A 16,375-nucleotide genomic window follows, 5' to 3' on the forward strand; every position below is an offset into this window, starting at 1 on the left:
GCTAGGATCAGCTTGAGTCAAAAGATCTATATCTCCACATTCAACAAGAAAATATCAGTTAATCATGACCATCTCAACTCGTTATCCATACTAGCCAGCAATCTGAGTCATTTACTCGCATTTCTCGCACTTAACATTTCAAAATGTTTGGAATAATTAGGGATGGCAATGGGTAGGGTATGGGTCGGATTTCATACATCCATCCCCATATCCATTTATTAAATTCATTCTCATACCCATACCCATACCCATCGGGTATTGGATTTCATCATCATCCCCATACCCATCGGATTATCGGATACCCATATCCTACCCAAATACCCAATTATCATATACAATTGAATTTTTTCAAATTTAAATTGTTTCAATGAATATTTAAAAAATTATTTAAATGAACAATAAGAAAAATTATTCAAGCTTTATATATATATAATGAAGTTTTATATATTTTCTTCTCTTTTAATATACAAAACATTGTTTTCTTTAATTTTCAAATTTATGATTATATGTATTGAAAACTCCGNCCGAAAATCCTCATACCCGATTACCCAATTATTTAATCGGGTCTAAAAATCCCCCCATACCCTCTTCTATTCGGGTCGGGTATCGGATCTTCCAACGGGTTCGGATGAAATTGCCATCCCTTGGAATAATTCATAATAAAACGGCAGAAATAATGTTTTCTCAAGTCCAACAACTTCTTAGTACTTTTAATAAATATTTCTTTTATCTTGATAAATTAATTTAATTAAATTATAAAATATTGATTTAAATTTTAATAGTTAATGATAATTAATTAATAAAAACAAATAATTAATTCAATTGATAATGTATGTACGTGAATATTTACGTGCTTGTAGCTAGTCATTTAATATAGATGATGAGTTATTTAATTTATTTTAGAAAAATGGATATCAAACGAGTGGACCCAAATTTTTAACTTTTTAAATTCAAATTTTTTTTAAAAAAACTCATTAACTCAATTTTACCCTTTATGATTAAGAAATTTTTTTAATAATATTAAAAATACAATAAATATATCATACATTAATATTTATAAATATTATATCGTGATATTTTATTGTTATTTTATTAAATTTTGTATTGAGTTTTCACTGGATTTTGATAAATTTAATGTTTATATCAAATTTTTTTGTTGTACAAATATTATTTTAAGCATGACTCAAAAAAATTGTATGTATTTCAAATTTAATATTTTCACGTTATATAAATATTTCGAAAATTTTAAAATGAGCATCGATTGTATTTCATTTAAATTCATTAGTTTTTAGATAGTTTGATGTTAAATTATATTTTAAAAGTGAATGTTAGTTTTTTAAACATGATCTTGAGTGTTATATGTCAATATTTCCCTTTTTTTCTTGAACTCTTTATTGCTTGCGTCCCTTTCGGAATTGAAACTCTTAACGTCTAACCGGAGTGTTTTTCACGTATCCTTACTTCCATTATTATGTTTTTGTTAGTATTTCGCTTTTGGCAACCCTAAGCTGCTGAAGTGACCGAATTGGTTCCTTTTTTGGTGATCCTGCCTCACTTGTCTCCTATTTGAGCTGGGTATGGCTATTTAGCTAATTTGATCGAAAGCTCGTTTCTTCGGAGTTTTGGTTCGAGTTTGAGTTCTGGGTTTGTCTTGGGATTGTTTAAAGGTTGAAGGTTTGTGGGATTGCTAAAGATTTTTGTTCTGCGAACTTTAGATAGTTAGATCTTAGTTCTTGCTGTTGCGTGTGGATTTTATGCTTATTTCTCACCGTTTTAGTGCAGCATTTGTTTTTATTTTGGTTGGATTTGGAGGTTTCTTTATTCAACATGTTCTTGCTTGTTTCTTGATTTTTTGATTTCGGATTCGTGATTTTCTTGATTCTTTACTTGTTTTTTTTGAAACGCCCAACTTAGAGACAATGTCACAAGGCTACTCGATTGAGCTATACTTTGATCCTGCACTTGAGAATCAGGTTTTAAAGGCGTGGAATGTGTCGGCTCGACGGCAGATAAGCACTCATCTGATCGAGATCGAATCAAGGCCTCACATTACCTTGTTTTCGAGCCCTTTTGTTGACATTGCTAAACTTGAGAATGTGCTGAGAAATTTTTGTCTGAAGCAAGAACCTCTGTCTCTGTCCTTCTCTTCAGTTGGAAGCCTCCCAATCGAAAACAACGTGCTGTTCCTTGGAGCAACTCCTACTTTGTCTCTTCTTCAATTTCACACACAGTTGTGTGACGCCCTGAAAAAAGAAGGCATTGAACTTGGGGCGGAGTACCGTCCGGATACGTGGATTCCTTACTGCTCGGTGGCTGAAGAAGTGCCAAAGACGCGTGTCGCTGAGGCGTTTACGATTTTACGTGAGTTGAAATTGCCAGTTAGTGGGTACGGGATGGATATTTCGTTGGTCGAGCACCCACCCGTTCGTGAGCTCTTCTCCTTTTCGTTGGGTATGCTTCAGATAAGTGAAATTTAAGGCAAGCCCCTCTGGTAATGTTTGGCCGGGGCATGTTCTTTTGATATTTATACATGTATGCTTATAAAAACTGGTTTCTAGATTGTAAGGCTGGAGATTATAAGTGAGATCCAAGTTTATAAAAATTGTTTATATTTGTTCTGTATGTGTTTGTGTCCTAAAGAAATGTGTAAATATATGATTTTACATTCTTTCTGAGTTGTCTTAATCCTGGAGATCGATGGCTTATCATACTGGATTGTGTGGAAGCAGATATTTTTATGCCCTTTTTTGTTAGGTGGAGCAAGATATTTGTGTTCTTTATAGAATGTTTCTGCTGAAACATTTATCATCTGCATGAAAATGCTGACAAAAGTACATTGTGTAATTTGCCAAGGCATTTGGTACCAATTCAGACGTGTTTTGATGGTTTTCTATTTTGTAATCTTTTGTGCTGATTTTAGTTTCATGCCACTGTTTTCTTCGCTTCTTTTGCCGATGGATCCAAGTGAATTCTGTTTTGTTGAATCAAGAACCATATGGGGTCCCATAACTTTCACATTTCAAGTTCGATTCATCTCATTAACTGAAGCTCGTCACAAAGTATATGTTACTGTAATTCTTGGAAAAAGAATGTAGTTTTACTTGTTTCAAAATTACCAACAGTGTCTTGTTTCTTGATTTTCTTTTGTATTCCTCATTATTTTGTACGCCCCTCGGACTCCTAATGGAGTTCTCAGTGTTTGGAGCAGTTTTTCTCTCCATGTTGTTCAAAATTTTGAGTTGTATTATTGTCATTAGCTGTATCTTTTTGCATGTAACAGAAAATTCATGCTGATTTGATTCAAAAGGAATATTGTACCACAGAGGACTACTTGTTTTTATCTCGCGCGGAACAATCAATGGGTTTCACCTATCGAAATCAAAATTGTGATTCCATTTCTTGATCATAATTTCCAGCATAAGCTGATTCCAGGTATCAATAGGGCCTGGTAGACACCAATGGATACAATCACTGTAACCTTTCATCCATTGATTTCCCCAGTGCACACCAGGGTGCCCGTCGGACCTCATCGACATCATCTCTGTCACATCGAGGACCTCGAAAACATTCCCATGTCCTTCCTCTGCTTCTCTCGCAAGTTCAACTTCCTCCACTTGAATTTTGCGATAATCGAAATCGGCTCGGCCCATGTCAATCTCTTCCTTCCCTGTGGGCCTGGTCTTATTGCACCCACCTCCTTTGTTCCACGCTCCATTCTCGAAATGAGACGGAGAATACGTCCTCAACAGACTAAATATCTTCCTGCAATTTTTGCAGCTGTGCACTTTCTTAAACGCAGCCCGGAACACCTTCCTTATGGCTAGACCTGGTCCAAGGTCTGTTACATTTTGCGTCTGGCAGTAAACGCAGCCAATGAGATCGCCGCCCTCGTACAGATAGTTCTGTCTGAAAAACCAGTGGGCATCGGAGAAAACTGCGTAGTCGATATACGGTAGCTTTTCTGACCAGTTGGTATCGATTTTGTCGAGATGCAAATCAAAACCGCCCGTAGCAGAGCCGTTGACTACTCGCTCGGAGGCAGAGACTAGGAATTGAGACCAGAGTGCCATTAAAGTGAAATTGTGTTCCTGAAATTCCCATGTTGGGAATCGGTCATCTGGATCTTTGTGTTTAGGTTTTGGAGTCTCTGCCTGAAAGAATTCAACGTCTTGATTTAGAAATTAGATGCATGCATGTTAAATTTAATGCAAAAATTCAAACTCTTCTTTTTCATAATAATTACTATTTGACTTCTTATATTTTACATTTAATAAATAAATTAGCACTTCCAATTTTCAATATTTTGATTTTTAGGGTAGAGATGAATTCATGCGGACACCACAACTCGATATGTTTTTATATCCGATGAACATTATAACATTTTTATTTCAATTCAGATCAGTCGTAAACGTACATGTTCCATGTATTTTAACTGTAAATTTTGATAACACGCAATTAGTCCATTGATTTTTCCTATGAGAATTTTAGGTACAAATTTCACAATACGGGGAGGCATCAACTTATTAATTTTCATAGTGAATTTCAGCTTCAAATTTGGAAAAACAAGTGGCCGGTTTTGATATTTACTCAAAATCTACGCGACAAAGTTGTCTTAGTTCGATTTATAAATATGGAATAATATCAATCAATCAAAAATAAAAATGTTCAAGTATTTCAATAGAATTACGAATTGAGGTAGTGGCTCAATAGCCTACTTTATAAATAAATAAATAAATAAAAATAGAATTACGAATTGAGGGATGACAAATGGCGATACATAAATTTATTTTTTTAAAAAAAGTGACGATTCAGATCTGTACATGCACAAACTAGCATCCACCGCAGAAGAATCTATTCTTTAAATAAATGCATAGTTTTTTAGGTAAAATTAAATGTTGATTTATTCCATTAGGTTCCATAAACGATGTCAAAATCATTAATTTAATTTAGTTACAGCCCATTTATGCAAGCATCATCTTGCTTTTTTTAGTCATCAAAATCACTTTATGGCCACCCACTAATTCACTTTGGGAAACAATTTTTAATGCATTTTGACTACAGAATCCAAAAATCATCAGAACTAACCGTGGACAATAGACATAGAAGCGACTCCATTTGGTTCCGGGCAACCGAATCCCCGATGAAAGCCATCGTCTTTCCTCGAACGATCCTTAGAAAACTTTCTGGTTCGAAACGAGGTAATTCGCATCTGTCTGGTTTCCATCTCCACCGCAGGAACTCCGAGTCCCTTCTTCCGTGCATGAAACAATTCCTCGCAAATGGGATCGTCTTGCAGCTGTAGTTCGTGTACAAAGAACCAACCGCGTCCGGAACCCATTTCCCTTTGAACAAGTCGCAGGTTTCCACATCTGCAAACCATGAAAACAAGTCAAGTTTGCGAAGAAATAGAAGGGTTTTGCGGATTTCTTTTACCGTTTGGGAGCTTAGTGGAGGGGTTTGCTCGACTGTTCACTCGAATGCTGGTTGTTTTTCCGATGATTTTGGGGTAAAAAATGAGGTAAAAACTGGACAGGGCAGCTAAACAAGCTGTGTAGAACAAGAAAGAAGCTGTATGATTCGATAAGCTTAGAAATTTCGCCTTCTTGAAGAGATTGTATCGGTGCTCTTTGTTGTAATATGGTGTGGGCTTCATTACTTCAGCCCTGTGTATGTACGTTGGGGAATCGAGGAGAAGAAAGAAAAAGGAAGGTGGGAAAGTGGAAATGGGAAGCTTTTTCTTTGTTTTATTAATGCCAAGATTAGTCAGCAGACTAGTCTAAAATTAGATTTGTCCTTTTTTAAATTATTGAAGTTGGAACGGAGGGTTTGGTGTGAAAATTTGTACCTTGAGAAAATGGAAAGCGAGAGGTCCCGGACATATGGCACATCGTCGACTTTACTTACTGACTATAAAAAAAAACACACACACACAACCTTCTACAAGACCGACATCTAAGCTATCAAAATGTTGATGGATAAATCATACCTGATTCGGTTATACCCAAACAAGTCGGGTCGTTTTTAAATAATATTTTTAGAATAAAAAAAATTAAACAAAAAGGGTATTGATACCCCCATAAGGATCCGGGTCGCTGATGACCCGGACACTATCAAGAGCCCGAGCACTACATATTTCCCAAGTATTCTTCGAACAGCCCGGTCTCCCGGTCTCCCGCGCAATCATCGCCCGAGCTCTCATATAAGTACCCGGGTAATCAATTGCCCGAGCCACCTCGAGAATTGAACCACACTCGAGTATGATTGATACATGACGTCTAATCTGTCAGAACAACTTGGGTTTGGAGTGTCCTAGAAGTCATCAGAAGATAGGGTATGGGCAGCCGACCTACCATACTTAATAGGTAGCACTGGAATCGAGGTACCTACCTCATCTTCTACTATAAATAGCATGTATTAATGTCATTTACCGATTCTGAAATTTTTGAACTCTTAAGCATTACACATATTTTCCACCAAATATTACTTTGACTCATCTCCAACCTGCTGACTTAAGCATCGGAGTGGCCACACCGGACACCCCTCCGGCGCCCATTCACGAGTTCTTTTCATTGTTTACAGGTGCTATTGAAGCCATTATCTTCACTCAAATTCCCTAAAAACAATAAATTATTGATTTGACTCGTTGGAGCTCCTTACACGGCTCACCCATTTCAACGAAGTCACATGATTGGCACCGTCTGTGGGAAACTTGAGATTAAGGCGTTGATATGGCTCGTACTCGAAGAACTAACCAAGATAATTCCCGGGCGCACGGGGATAATACGCGTGCTTCGGGGCAGGGTGGCGGTGTTCCTCCCACAGGACCCAATCTTATTACCATGACTCCGGAGGAGTTGGCTAGAATAATCTCCAAAGCGGTGGAGAAAGCTGTGGCCAGGAAAGACACTTATCATCAAGTTACCCCACCGGGAGGGGGGAAAGTTGATGAGCATGAGCAGGAGCAATAGCAAGAGTGGAGGGAGGAGGAAGTGAGAGGAGAGGATGAGGAGTCTAGTGCTGGATCCAAATCACCTACCGTGGCTGAGGAGTTGTTTGAATTAAGGCAGAAAATGAAAGTTCTGGAAGGGCAGTTGGAGAGTCGTAGCATTTTGCGAGCTACTGCTAAGGGTTGCCCATTTACTGATATCATTGTCCGGGAACCTCTTCCCGGGAATTTCAAGTCCGCCAAAGTCAAAGATTACGATGGCAATGCGGATCCTGATGAGCACTTAGCCCGGTTTGAGAACATGGCTATGTTACACTGTTATACAGATCGAATCAAGTGTAAGGTGTTCCTTACTACCTTGGTGGACTCAGTTCAAAGGTGGTTCGAAGGACTGACTCCTAAGAGTATTGATTCATTTAAAGACTTCCAGAAGGTGTTCCTACACCACTTCAGTAGCAGCAAGAAATACAAGAAGACTGCTTTTAGTCTTTTCGAAGTCAAACAGAGCCTGGATGAAAGTTTGAGGGCTTATATTAAAAGATTTAATAGAGTGGCTTTGGATGTACCCACTTGCGCTACTGAAACAAAAACTACGGCATTCACACAAGGCTTGAGGGAGGGTGAATTCTTCAAATCGTTGACCAAAAAAGTGCCCAGGGATTTCGAGGACTTATTATCCCGGGCAGAAAAATACATCAACATGGAGGAAGCCCAGAAGTAGAAGAGGGAAGCTGTAAGGAAAGAAGGAGGAGACCGGGTAGCTAGGCCCGAGGAGAAAGGACAGAGAAGGAATAATCCAGGACACTTCTCTCACCACGTGCCTCTTAAGATTTCCCGGGACAGAGAGGTCCAGGAATGCAGTAGGGATCTGGCCCTGGACCATCAATTATCTCGGCCTGAGAAAAGAGGATTTTGTACTCTCCATAAGGTGTGCTATCACAACACCGAGGATTGCAAAACATTGAAGGGAAACTATTCCTTCCCTTCCGCCCCAGAGCAAAGTCAAGCCAATAAGAGGCCGAGATTGCCATGGACATCTCCACAGCCAGGGTCCAACGCTCGGGGAGGAAGTATGAGGAATGTACCGAGAGGAGAGCCCGGGAGGAGAAGAGAGCCCGAGCTTGAGACAAAAAAGAATTCACCCCCTGCTACAGGATTGATAAAAATGATATCAGGAGGCTCTACTGATGGAGACTCCAATCGGGCAAGGAAGTCGAGGAGTAGGAGGGAGTGTATGGAGGTAGAGGGAATGAGGAGGAGTGAGGCGGTCATCAGTTTTGGCCCAGAGGATTTGAAGGGGGTGAATCTACCCCACAATGATGCCCTGGTTATCCAAGCCCGGGTGGCCAATTATGACATTCTGAGAGTCTTTGTTGACTCGGGAAGCTCTATAAATGTAATTTTTAAAGATGCTTTTGTGCAGATGGATTTGCAGGGTTACCATTTGGAAGCCGTGGAAACTGCCCTCTTTGGCTTTGCTGGCCATGTGGTCTACCCGGAAGGGGAAATTGTCCTACCATTAAGCCTGGGCTCCCAGGATCTCAAGAAAACGGTGATGACTACTTTTACTGTGGTAGACTCCCCTTCATCATATAATATCATTTTGGGGAGGCCAGCTATGAATGAAGTAAAAGCCGTGGCATCTAACTATCACCAAAAGATTAAGTTCCCGGTTGGTAGTAAAGTGGGTGAAGTCCGAGGAGACCAACCTTCCTCCCGGAAATGTTATGTAGAAGCTCTCCGGGTAGATCAGAGCAAAGCTAAGAAGGAAGGGAAGAAAGCCTGAACTGATGAAGTAGGTTGAAGAGCAGTTGAGAAGGGAGAAGTGCATTTCGTGGCAGAAGAGGAGCATGAAGTTGTGGAGATTGGACCAGGCGAGCAGATCCGGGTGGCCCGAGATCTTAATATATCCATCCGGGTCAGTCTACTTAACTGTTTAAAGGCTAATATTCACGTTTTTGCTTGGTCCCAACAGGAGTTGACGGGAATCTCTCCCTTGATATCAGAGCACCAACTAAATATTCTCCCGTGATCTCACCCGATAAAGCAGAAAAAGAGACACTTTGGCCCTGAAAAGGACAAAGTTATTGATGAACAAGTAAAAGAGCTTTTGAAAGCCGGTCACATAAGGGAAATTCAATTCCCTACTTGGCTCTCGAATGTGGTATTAGTGCCTAAATCAACAGGGAAGTGGCGCATGTGTGTGGACTTTCGCGATCTAAATAAGGCTTGTCCCAAGGATCATTATCCTTTACCCCGTATCGATCAATTGGTGGATTCCACCTCAGGCTTCGAATTCTTAAGTTTCATGGACGCATACCAGGGATACCATCAAATCCCCCTGACCAAGAGTGATCAGGATAAAGCCAGCTTCATCACCTCGGGAGGTACATTTTGTTATATTGTAATGCCTTTCGGGTTGAAGAATGCAGGGGTTACTTACCAGTGTCTGATGAACAAAGTCTTTGAGAAACAGCTGGGACGAAACGTGGAAGTTTATGTAGATGATATCCTGGGCAAGACCCGGGAGGTTGCCAGCTTTATTGACGATTTAGAAGAAACTTTTGCCACTCTCGTGCATTACGGAATCAAGCTTAACCCGGCCAAGTGCATTTTTGGCTAAAGAGTGGCAAATCTTTGGGATTCATAGTGACAGATCGGGGGATTGAGGTGAATCAGGAGAAAGTCAAATCCGTGTTGTGCATGCCATCTCCTCGATCTGTCAAAGACGTACAAAAGCTGAATGGGAGGATTGCTTTCCTCTCTCGATTTATTTCCCGATCAGCACACAGGAGTTATCCTTTCTTTCAAATCTTGAGGAAGGCTCGGCAATTTGGATGGGATGACAAATGTGAACAGGCCTTCCAGGACTTGAAGATCCATCTTGCAGAGCTCCCTGTGTTGGTGAAACCAGAGCCCGGGGAAAAATTATTTGTTTATCTATCCACCACAGAGTATGCTGTCAGCTCGGTTCTAATAAAAGAAGAAGGCCCCGATCAAAAGCCTGTTTATTATGTCAGCCATGCTCTGAGAGGACCCGAGCTCTGGTACAGTGAAATGGAGAAGATTGCTCTGGCCTTGATCGTGACTGCCCGGAAGCTAAGGCCTTACTTCCTGTCACATCGAATAATTGTCTTGACTAATAGTCCTTTAGGCAGAATCATGACTCATTCTGAAGTATCTGGGCGAATGATCAAATGGGCAGTAGAATTAGAAGAGTATGATATCGAATACAAACCCCGGGTGGCCATTAAAGCACAAGCCTTATCAGAATTTTTGTCCGAGATGGTACAACTCGATGAAGATGAAGTATGGAGGGTGTTTGTGGATGGGGCGTCTAGTCTTGCAGGGTGTGGAGTAGGTGTTGTAGTAGTATCTCATCCAGGAGAGAAGATTAAGTTGGCTTTAAGAATTGATTCCCGGGTTACTAACAATGAAGCTGAGTATGAAGCTGTTATTGCTGGAATCCGCGCTGCTCAAGAGATTGGAGCTTCCCGTGTTATTTTGTATTCTGATTCACAACTAATCACTCAGCAGATAAAGGGTGCTTATGAAGCTAAAGATGACAGGATGCTCAAATATTTACAGCTAATAAAAACCCAGGCAGCAATCTTTTTTGGATTGGAGTATCGAACAAATACCCCGGGAGGAAAATGGAGAGGCAGACGCTCTAGCAAATATGACTGCCTCATTATCAGAAGTTAACACCCGGGAAATTTTGCATGTTTCCCGTTTGGTCCTGTCCACCGAGGAAGAAATATTACCAGTACCCGAGGACTCCTGGATGACGCCATTGATTAAATTCATTACAACAAATGAATTACCTGAAGACATGACTCGGGCTCAAAAAATCAAGAGACAAGCTCCCATGTTTGTTCTCTTAAATAAAATCTTATACAGAAGACCATTCCAGGGACCTCTGCTAAAATGCTTATCTGAAGGAGAAGTGGATTATGTCCTCCGAGAACTACATGAGGGATGTTGTGCTGAGCATCTCGGAGGAATGGCTTTGGCCCGGAAGACAATGCTTGCCGGGTTCTGGTGGCCAACTCTTAGCCAGAATTCTGCTCGAGTGGTCCAGGCTTGTGAGAGATGTCAACATCACTCAAACTTCCAGCATAGTCCGGCCACTCCCATGAAGCCTATCCGGGCATCTTGCCCCTTTGATCAATGGGGCATGGATATTGTTGGCCCTTTCCCAACTGCCAGGGCTCAAAATAAGTTCTTGCTGGTGGCTGTGGATTACTTTTCCAAATGGGTAGAAGCCGAGCCATTGGCTAAAATTACTGAACAGGAAGTATTGAAAGTTTTGTGGAAGAGCATTGTGTGCCGGTTCGGAGTGCCCAGAAGACTAATCTCAGATAACGGGAGACAATTTCAGGGCAAAGGAATTACATCTTGGTGTCATGAAATGAAAATCATTCAGTCTTTTACTTCTGTTGCCTACCCTCAAGCTAATGGTCAAACAGAAGTTATTAACAGAATTATTGTACAAGCATTGAAAACCAGGCTACAAGGCAATGGAAAGGACTGGGTGGAAGAATTACCCAGTGTTCTCTGGGCGTACAGAACTACTCCCCGAGCACCTACTCAATAAACTTCTTTCAACTTGGTATATGGTTCTGAAGCAGTCCTTCCTGTTGAAATTGGGCAAACTTCTCCCCGGGTAGAATCTTACCCAGACAGCAATGATCAAAGTCGGGCCATGAAATTGGATTTGGTAGAAGAAAGAAGAGATCGAGCAATAATTCTAATGGAAGCATATCGAGGTCGGGTCATGAAATCATACAATAAAAAGGTACGAGTTCGAGATTTTCAAATAGGGGATTTAGTCACGAAAAAAGTTAATCCTGCCGGGGATGTTGGGAAACTAGAAGCTCGGTGGGAAGGACCTTATAACATTACACGGAGGGTTAGCTCGGGATCTTTTTATTTAGAAGACACGCAAGGACGTTCTCTCAAAAGGCCTTGGAATGTATTTAATTTAAAGCAGTACTATGCCTAACAGATGTAATTGATTGGTTGAAGATATAATGAAAGATCTGTTTTTCTCAAAGAGAAGTATTATATTATTTGTGGTATCTTAGACTAAGGAAGAACCAATTTAAAAGCCCAGGGCACTACACCCTGGCTCGGAGAACCATACCTCGACCATTCACAAGTCCCGGGACATGTTCCCCGGCCCAAGGCTCCCTTGGATCTAAAAGCCCAGGGCACTACGCCCTGGCTCGGGGAACCACACCTCGACCATTCACAAGTCCCGGGACATGTTCCCCGGCCCGAGGCTCGGCACCTTGGATCTAAAAGCCCAGGGCACTACACCCTGGCGCGGGGAACCACACCTCGACCAATCACAAGTCCCGGGACATGTTCCCCGGCCCGAGCCTCGGCACCTTGGATCTAAAAGCCCAGGGCACTAGGCCCAGGCCCGGGGTACCACACCTCGACCATTTACAAGTCCCGAGACGTGTTCCTTGGCCACACGCCTTGATTATTCTTAACTCGGCAGGATCCAGGCTAGGGACATTCATTCGTTACGAAAATATGTTCTTTTCTTATCTCAATTATTTACTAAAAGGTCCCGGTTAGTTCTCAACACTCGAAATATTTTCTTGATGTTTGCATAAAAACAATGGTATTACTTGGCTATCAAGAGATTAATCGAGACACTATTGAAGGAAAGAATTTGTTCAATAAAAATCCGAGGACATGAATTACAGAAATAAAGAAAAAAGAGTACAACCCTAGTCTATATCAATATGGTCGGATCCTGGCTCGTCTTCCTGGTTTTCCTCCTTCTCCTCCTCACCATCCTTGGGAAGGGATGCAATGGCCAGGCCAAAATCAGGAAAAATTTTCCTTATCCTGGGGTAAGAGTCCAGCTCCCTCAAATTGTTCCCGGCACTTGTCAAAACCGGTCTTGAAAAGAGGGTAAGCCTTATCTACCACGGCCTTATTGAACTCAGGATATTGAAGGAAGGAAGCTTGCCATTTGTCCTTATTATGCTCTGCCACAGACAAAGCATTCTCGGCCCTCTCTGCTCGGGATTGTTGAACTTCTATCTGCTCGGATAGAGAATGGTTTCTCGACTCCGAGACAGATAAGGCACCTCGCAGATTCTCCTCCCGAATGGTAGCTTCATTGAGGTCTTCCCGAGACTTGTCTAGTGCCGTGTGAGCCGACTCCAAGGAAGCTTTTAGGATGGCGATTTCCTCTTCGTGAAAGCTTTTAGCCCGAGCAAGCTCTCCGTGCAGTTGATCTTGGATTTCTTGAGCAGCCCGGGTTTGTTGACCTTTCTTGGTAGCCACTGCCGCCACTTCCTCGAAGGCCGAGATCATCATTTGGGCAGCCTGTACGAAGCAAGTTAGTAAAAGAAAGGATAAATGAAGGAAAAAAGAATAAAGAAAAGACTTACAGATAGGAATCGGTTAGATCCCTCAAGGAACCGAGCACCAGGCCCAAAATTCTTCAAAAAGGCCTCTTCTTCAGGAGTGAGCATAAGCTTTAAGCGCCGAATACCTGTTGAAGAAGCTCCCTCCAGGAAGATGTTGGGCCAGGTGGGTTGATCGGTCAGAAGAGGCTCTTGGGGAGGCTCCTCTGTAGGTTGACGCTGGGGAGGAGTGGTTGACGAGCTCTGCCCTCCTTCCCAGTTAGATTCACCCAGAATCCGCTCCGGGCTTGTGACAGCCTTTCGCTTCCTCCGGACGAGGGGAATGTGGTCTTCGGAGTCTTCCCGGGATAAATCCCGGGTCAACTCTTCTTGCTGGGTCTCCACCCGGTTCAGCTCAGCTTGCTGCGCTGCTTCTGCCTCAGCCTGTTTCTTCTCACGAGCAGCCTTCCGGGCTGCCAACTTCTTCTCCTTGGCAACCCTTTCCTCTTCCCATTTCTGGAGAAAAGCCTTTTGCATTTTGGAGGAATCTGCTCAATAAGAGAGAGGATTAGTAGAGATTATAAAGGACGGATGAATAACAAACTAAGAAGACAGGAATTAGAAAGTGACCGGGTTGAGGGTCCGAGCCAGCCACCTCGTCAATTGCCCGATCTATCGGGTCTTCAGCCCGGACGATCAACACATAAGTGATCAAGTGCTCCTGGGAAATAAGGGAGGAGGAAGAGAATTTTTGACCCTCCACCAAGTCTTGGCTTCGGGTGTAAAATTCCTCGAATTTGTAAGCTCGGGGAAGGGCAGGCTGGGGAGGAAGGAAGGGAAGAAACCCTGTTAGACAGGAGAGAGAGGATGGGAGTTGTATAAAAAAGTATCTTCCTTTCCATCCTTTCTGGGAAGAAGGAATGTCATCAAGGAATCGGGCGTTAAACCGGGCAGAAAGGGAAAAGACATTATCACCTAGCCTACAGGTAAAGTAGTAATGAAGAATAAGGGGGTTAATAACAAGGTTATGCATACGAAAAAGGACAAAGGCCGAGGCCATAATCCGAAAAGAGTTGGGATGAAATTGATTGACAGGCACCCCAAAGAATTTGGCGACCTCGATGTAAAAAGAAGGGATGGGGAAGCGAAGACCATTCTTGATTTGGTCTCGGAAAAAAGTATTATACCCAGGAGGTGGGCTATCTGCCCGATTAGAGGGGCCGGGTATAATAATAGGAAAGGAAGAGGGAATAACTCCTAGGGTACGGAGTTCCTCGTCCGCCCCCGAGCGCAAAGTGCTGCTCATTGAGGAGAACCAAGGAACTCCCGGGGCCTCAGAAGAAGGGCGGTCAGAAACCCGAGCTTTTCCCTTACCCTTGTCCTTTCCTGGGGCTCGGGAAGTGCCCGAGGAGGAGGGTTTTGAAGAGGAGAGTTTGGTTAGAAGGGTTTTTTGTTTTTTAGAAGGTTGAGTGATAGAACGGCGAGGGGGAGACGGAGGGGAGTCAGAGCGCAATGCGGTGGATTCATCGCTAGGAGAGCCTCGCACATTAGCTCCAGAGGTAGAGGAAGTAGAATTAGACATATTACGAAGAAGAAACTTACGAGGTTTTAGGAGGAGGATGGTCGAGGATCGTTGGAGCTAGGTGATTTTGCGCGGAGGAGCTTCAGGGAGAAAATTCGCAAGGGCTTCGCCGAAGTTTTAAATTTGAAAGTGTTGTTTCGAAAACAGGAGGCCTAATATATATAGGCGGTGGGAACGAATCTAAGCCGTTGATCCAGAACAAAACAAACGAACCAGATTAACCTCGAAAATTGAGCGGCATGATTGGGCGGGACATTTGAAAAGACGGGGGCATAAATCGAGGCGTCATAATCATTTATACACTCGGAATACGTACAGATTCTGACAGCGTTGCAGTAGGGCATACGTCATTATAACAACATATCAATTGCCCGGGTGGTATGAGAACCTGACATTTTATTTTAAACCCGGGTGGTGTGAGAACCCAGCATTTTATTTTAAGCCCGGGTGGTGTGAGAACCCGGCATTTCATTTTAAGCCCAGGTGGGGGAACAACCCGGCAATTTATGTTAGGCTCAGGAAACATTAGTTTCTGGCATTTCGGTTTTACGCGTTAGTTATATACTACTCGGTTTACAGAATTCATTGGCAGAAGACTAGGAAGACAAAGAATTACATCTACTAAAATTTTATTAAGGAAATAATCTATGCCACGTTACAGCAGCTAGTTCAGAACCTACAGAATCCTGCCACTCAACTATCCAATTATTCAGTTCATGGATTCTTAAACTAGTGAAGGATTCAGCAGAGGAGATCTTCTCTAACTGATGACACTCCTTCTATAGCATTGCATGCAGGAGAACTTGATCAGTTGCTAGCTCTGTAACATGGTTGACATCAAATTGTTGTTTGTATCTTCTCGCTACTGCTCTCTGGGAACGAGTAAATGCCAAACCATGTTGATAAGAATTCTGGAGATCTTGAATCTTGAACCATGAAGACATAACCTTTACCGAGATATATTCCTCAATAGTCTTCTTCAAGTCTTCCAGATAAGGAAGCATCTCATCTGTGACAATGACATGCGTGCTGCTACAAGCGGGAGACTCACTCGAACTCGGCATATTGGATTATTGTTCTGATTTCACTTTCATCTTCTTATTTATAGACAGGTGGTATTTAATGTTAAAGAAGGTGGAGAGCCGTGTGCTAGTCTAAACGTTTTTTATTTATGAAGAAAGACGGAGCTACAGATATCAATGTATCGGAATTAACAGATTCTTGGAACATGGAATGATATGAATGCGAAGCGTGTGTCATAATGACATCTCTTGGAATACCCGAGAAGAATAACAGACAGAGCACCGTATTCAGAGCCCGGGAGGCATGAGGCCCGGGCATTTCAAGGAAAGCCCGGGAGATGTTAATGCTTGGCATTATGATTTATCAATTAATCTTGTTCCACTCGCGATATATATGTATCAATTGATAAACTTAAAGGATTACAGCAAAGTAACGACAAAGACAGGCTAGAAT

General features: G+C 42.1%; 3 protein-coding genes across 4 annotated transcripts; 2 read left to right on the forward strand and 1 right to left on the reverse strand.

The window, feature by feature from the left end:
* Positions 1–1,382: 1,382 nt before the first annotated feature.
* On the forward strand, positions 1,383–2,745 carry LOC140976124 (uncharacterized). Of its 2 annotated transcripts, none has more exons than XM_073440025.1 (2): positions 1,383–1,575; positions 1,915–2,745. In XM_073440025.1, the coding sequence occupies exon 2, from the start codon at positions 1,920–1,922 to the stop codon at positions 2,475–2,477; it is 558 nt and encodes a 185-aa protein (XP_073296126.1). In that variant the 5' UTR covers positions 1,383–1,575; positions 1,915–1,919; the 3' UTR covers positions 2,478–2,745. The 2 variants fall into 2 exon arrangements, with proteins under 2 accessions (XP_073296126.1, XP_073296125.1); XM_073440024.1 differs by having other exon boundaries at positions 1,383–1,674; positions 1,915–2,739.
* A 529-nt stretch (positions 2,746–3,274) lies between these two features.
* LOC140976123 (xyloglucan O-acetyltransferase 3-like) lies at positions 3,275–5,763 on the reverse strand. The gene is made up of 3 exons (XM_073440023.1): positions 5,434–5,763; positions 5,086–5,369; positions 3,275–4,151 (listed from the first exon to the last, which is right to left on the reverse strand). The coding sequence occupies exons 1-3, from the start codon at positions 5,651–5,653 to the stop codon at positions 3,366–3,368; spliced, it is 1,290 nt and encodes a 429-aa protein (XP_073296124.1). The 5' UTR covers positions 5,654–5,763; the 3' UTR covers positions 3,275–3,365.
* A 2,255-nt stretch (positions 5,764–8,018) lies between these two features.
* Positions 8,019–8,732, forward strand: LOC140977417 (uncharacterized). Its single transcript, XM_073442161.1, has 2 exons — positions 8,019–8,273; positions 8,370–8,732. The coding sequence occupies exons 1-2, from the start codon at positions 8,019–8,021 to the stop codon at positions 8,730–8,732; spliced, it is 618 nt and encodes a 205-aa protein (XP_073298262.1).
* Positions 8,733–16,375: the final 7,643 nt, after the last annotated feature.

Source organism: Primulina huaijiensis, chromosome 5 (assembly GCF_012295235.1).
Source record: "Primulina huaijiensis isolate GDHJ02 chromosome 5, ASM1229523v2, whole genome shotgun sequence".
In the NCBI taxonomy this organism is placed as follows: Eukaryota; Viridiplantae; Streptophyta; class Magnoliopsida; order Lamiales; family Gesneriaceae; genus Primulina; species Primulina huaijiensis.

Bases quoted from the DNA above. Each gene is read 5' to 3' on its own strand.
- LOC140976124 (XM_073440025.1), top strand. From the start codon at position 1,920: ATGTCACAAGGCTACTCGATTGAGCTATACTTTGATCCTGCACTTGAG.
- LOC140977417 (XM_073442161.1), top strand. From the start codon at position 8,019: ATGAGGAATGTACCGAGAGGAGAGCCCGGGAGGAGAAGAGAGCCCGAG. The intron at 8,274-8,369 runs GTTATCCAAGCC...GCTTTTGTGCAG, and splicing joins TACCCCACAATGATGCCCTG to ATGGATTTGCAGGGTTACCA.
- LOC140976123 (XM_073440023.1), bottom strand. From the start codon at position 5,653: ATGAAGCCCACACCATATTACAACAAAGAGCACCGATACAATCTCTTC. The intron at 5,370-5,433 runs GTAAAAGAAATC...CATGGTTTGCAG, and splicing joins CTCCACTAAGCTCCCAAACG to ATGTGGAAACCTGCGACTTG. The intron at 4,152-5,085 runs GTTAGTTCTGAT...GAATTCTTTCAG, and splicing joins TTCTATGTCTATTGTCCACG to GCAGAGACTCCAAAACCTAA.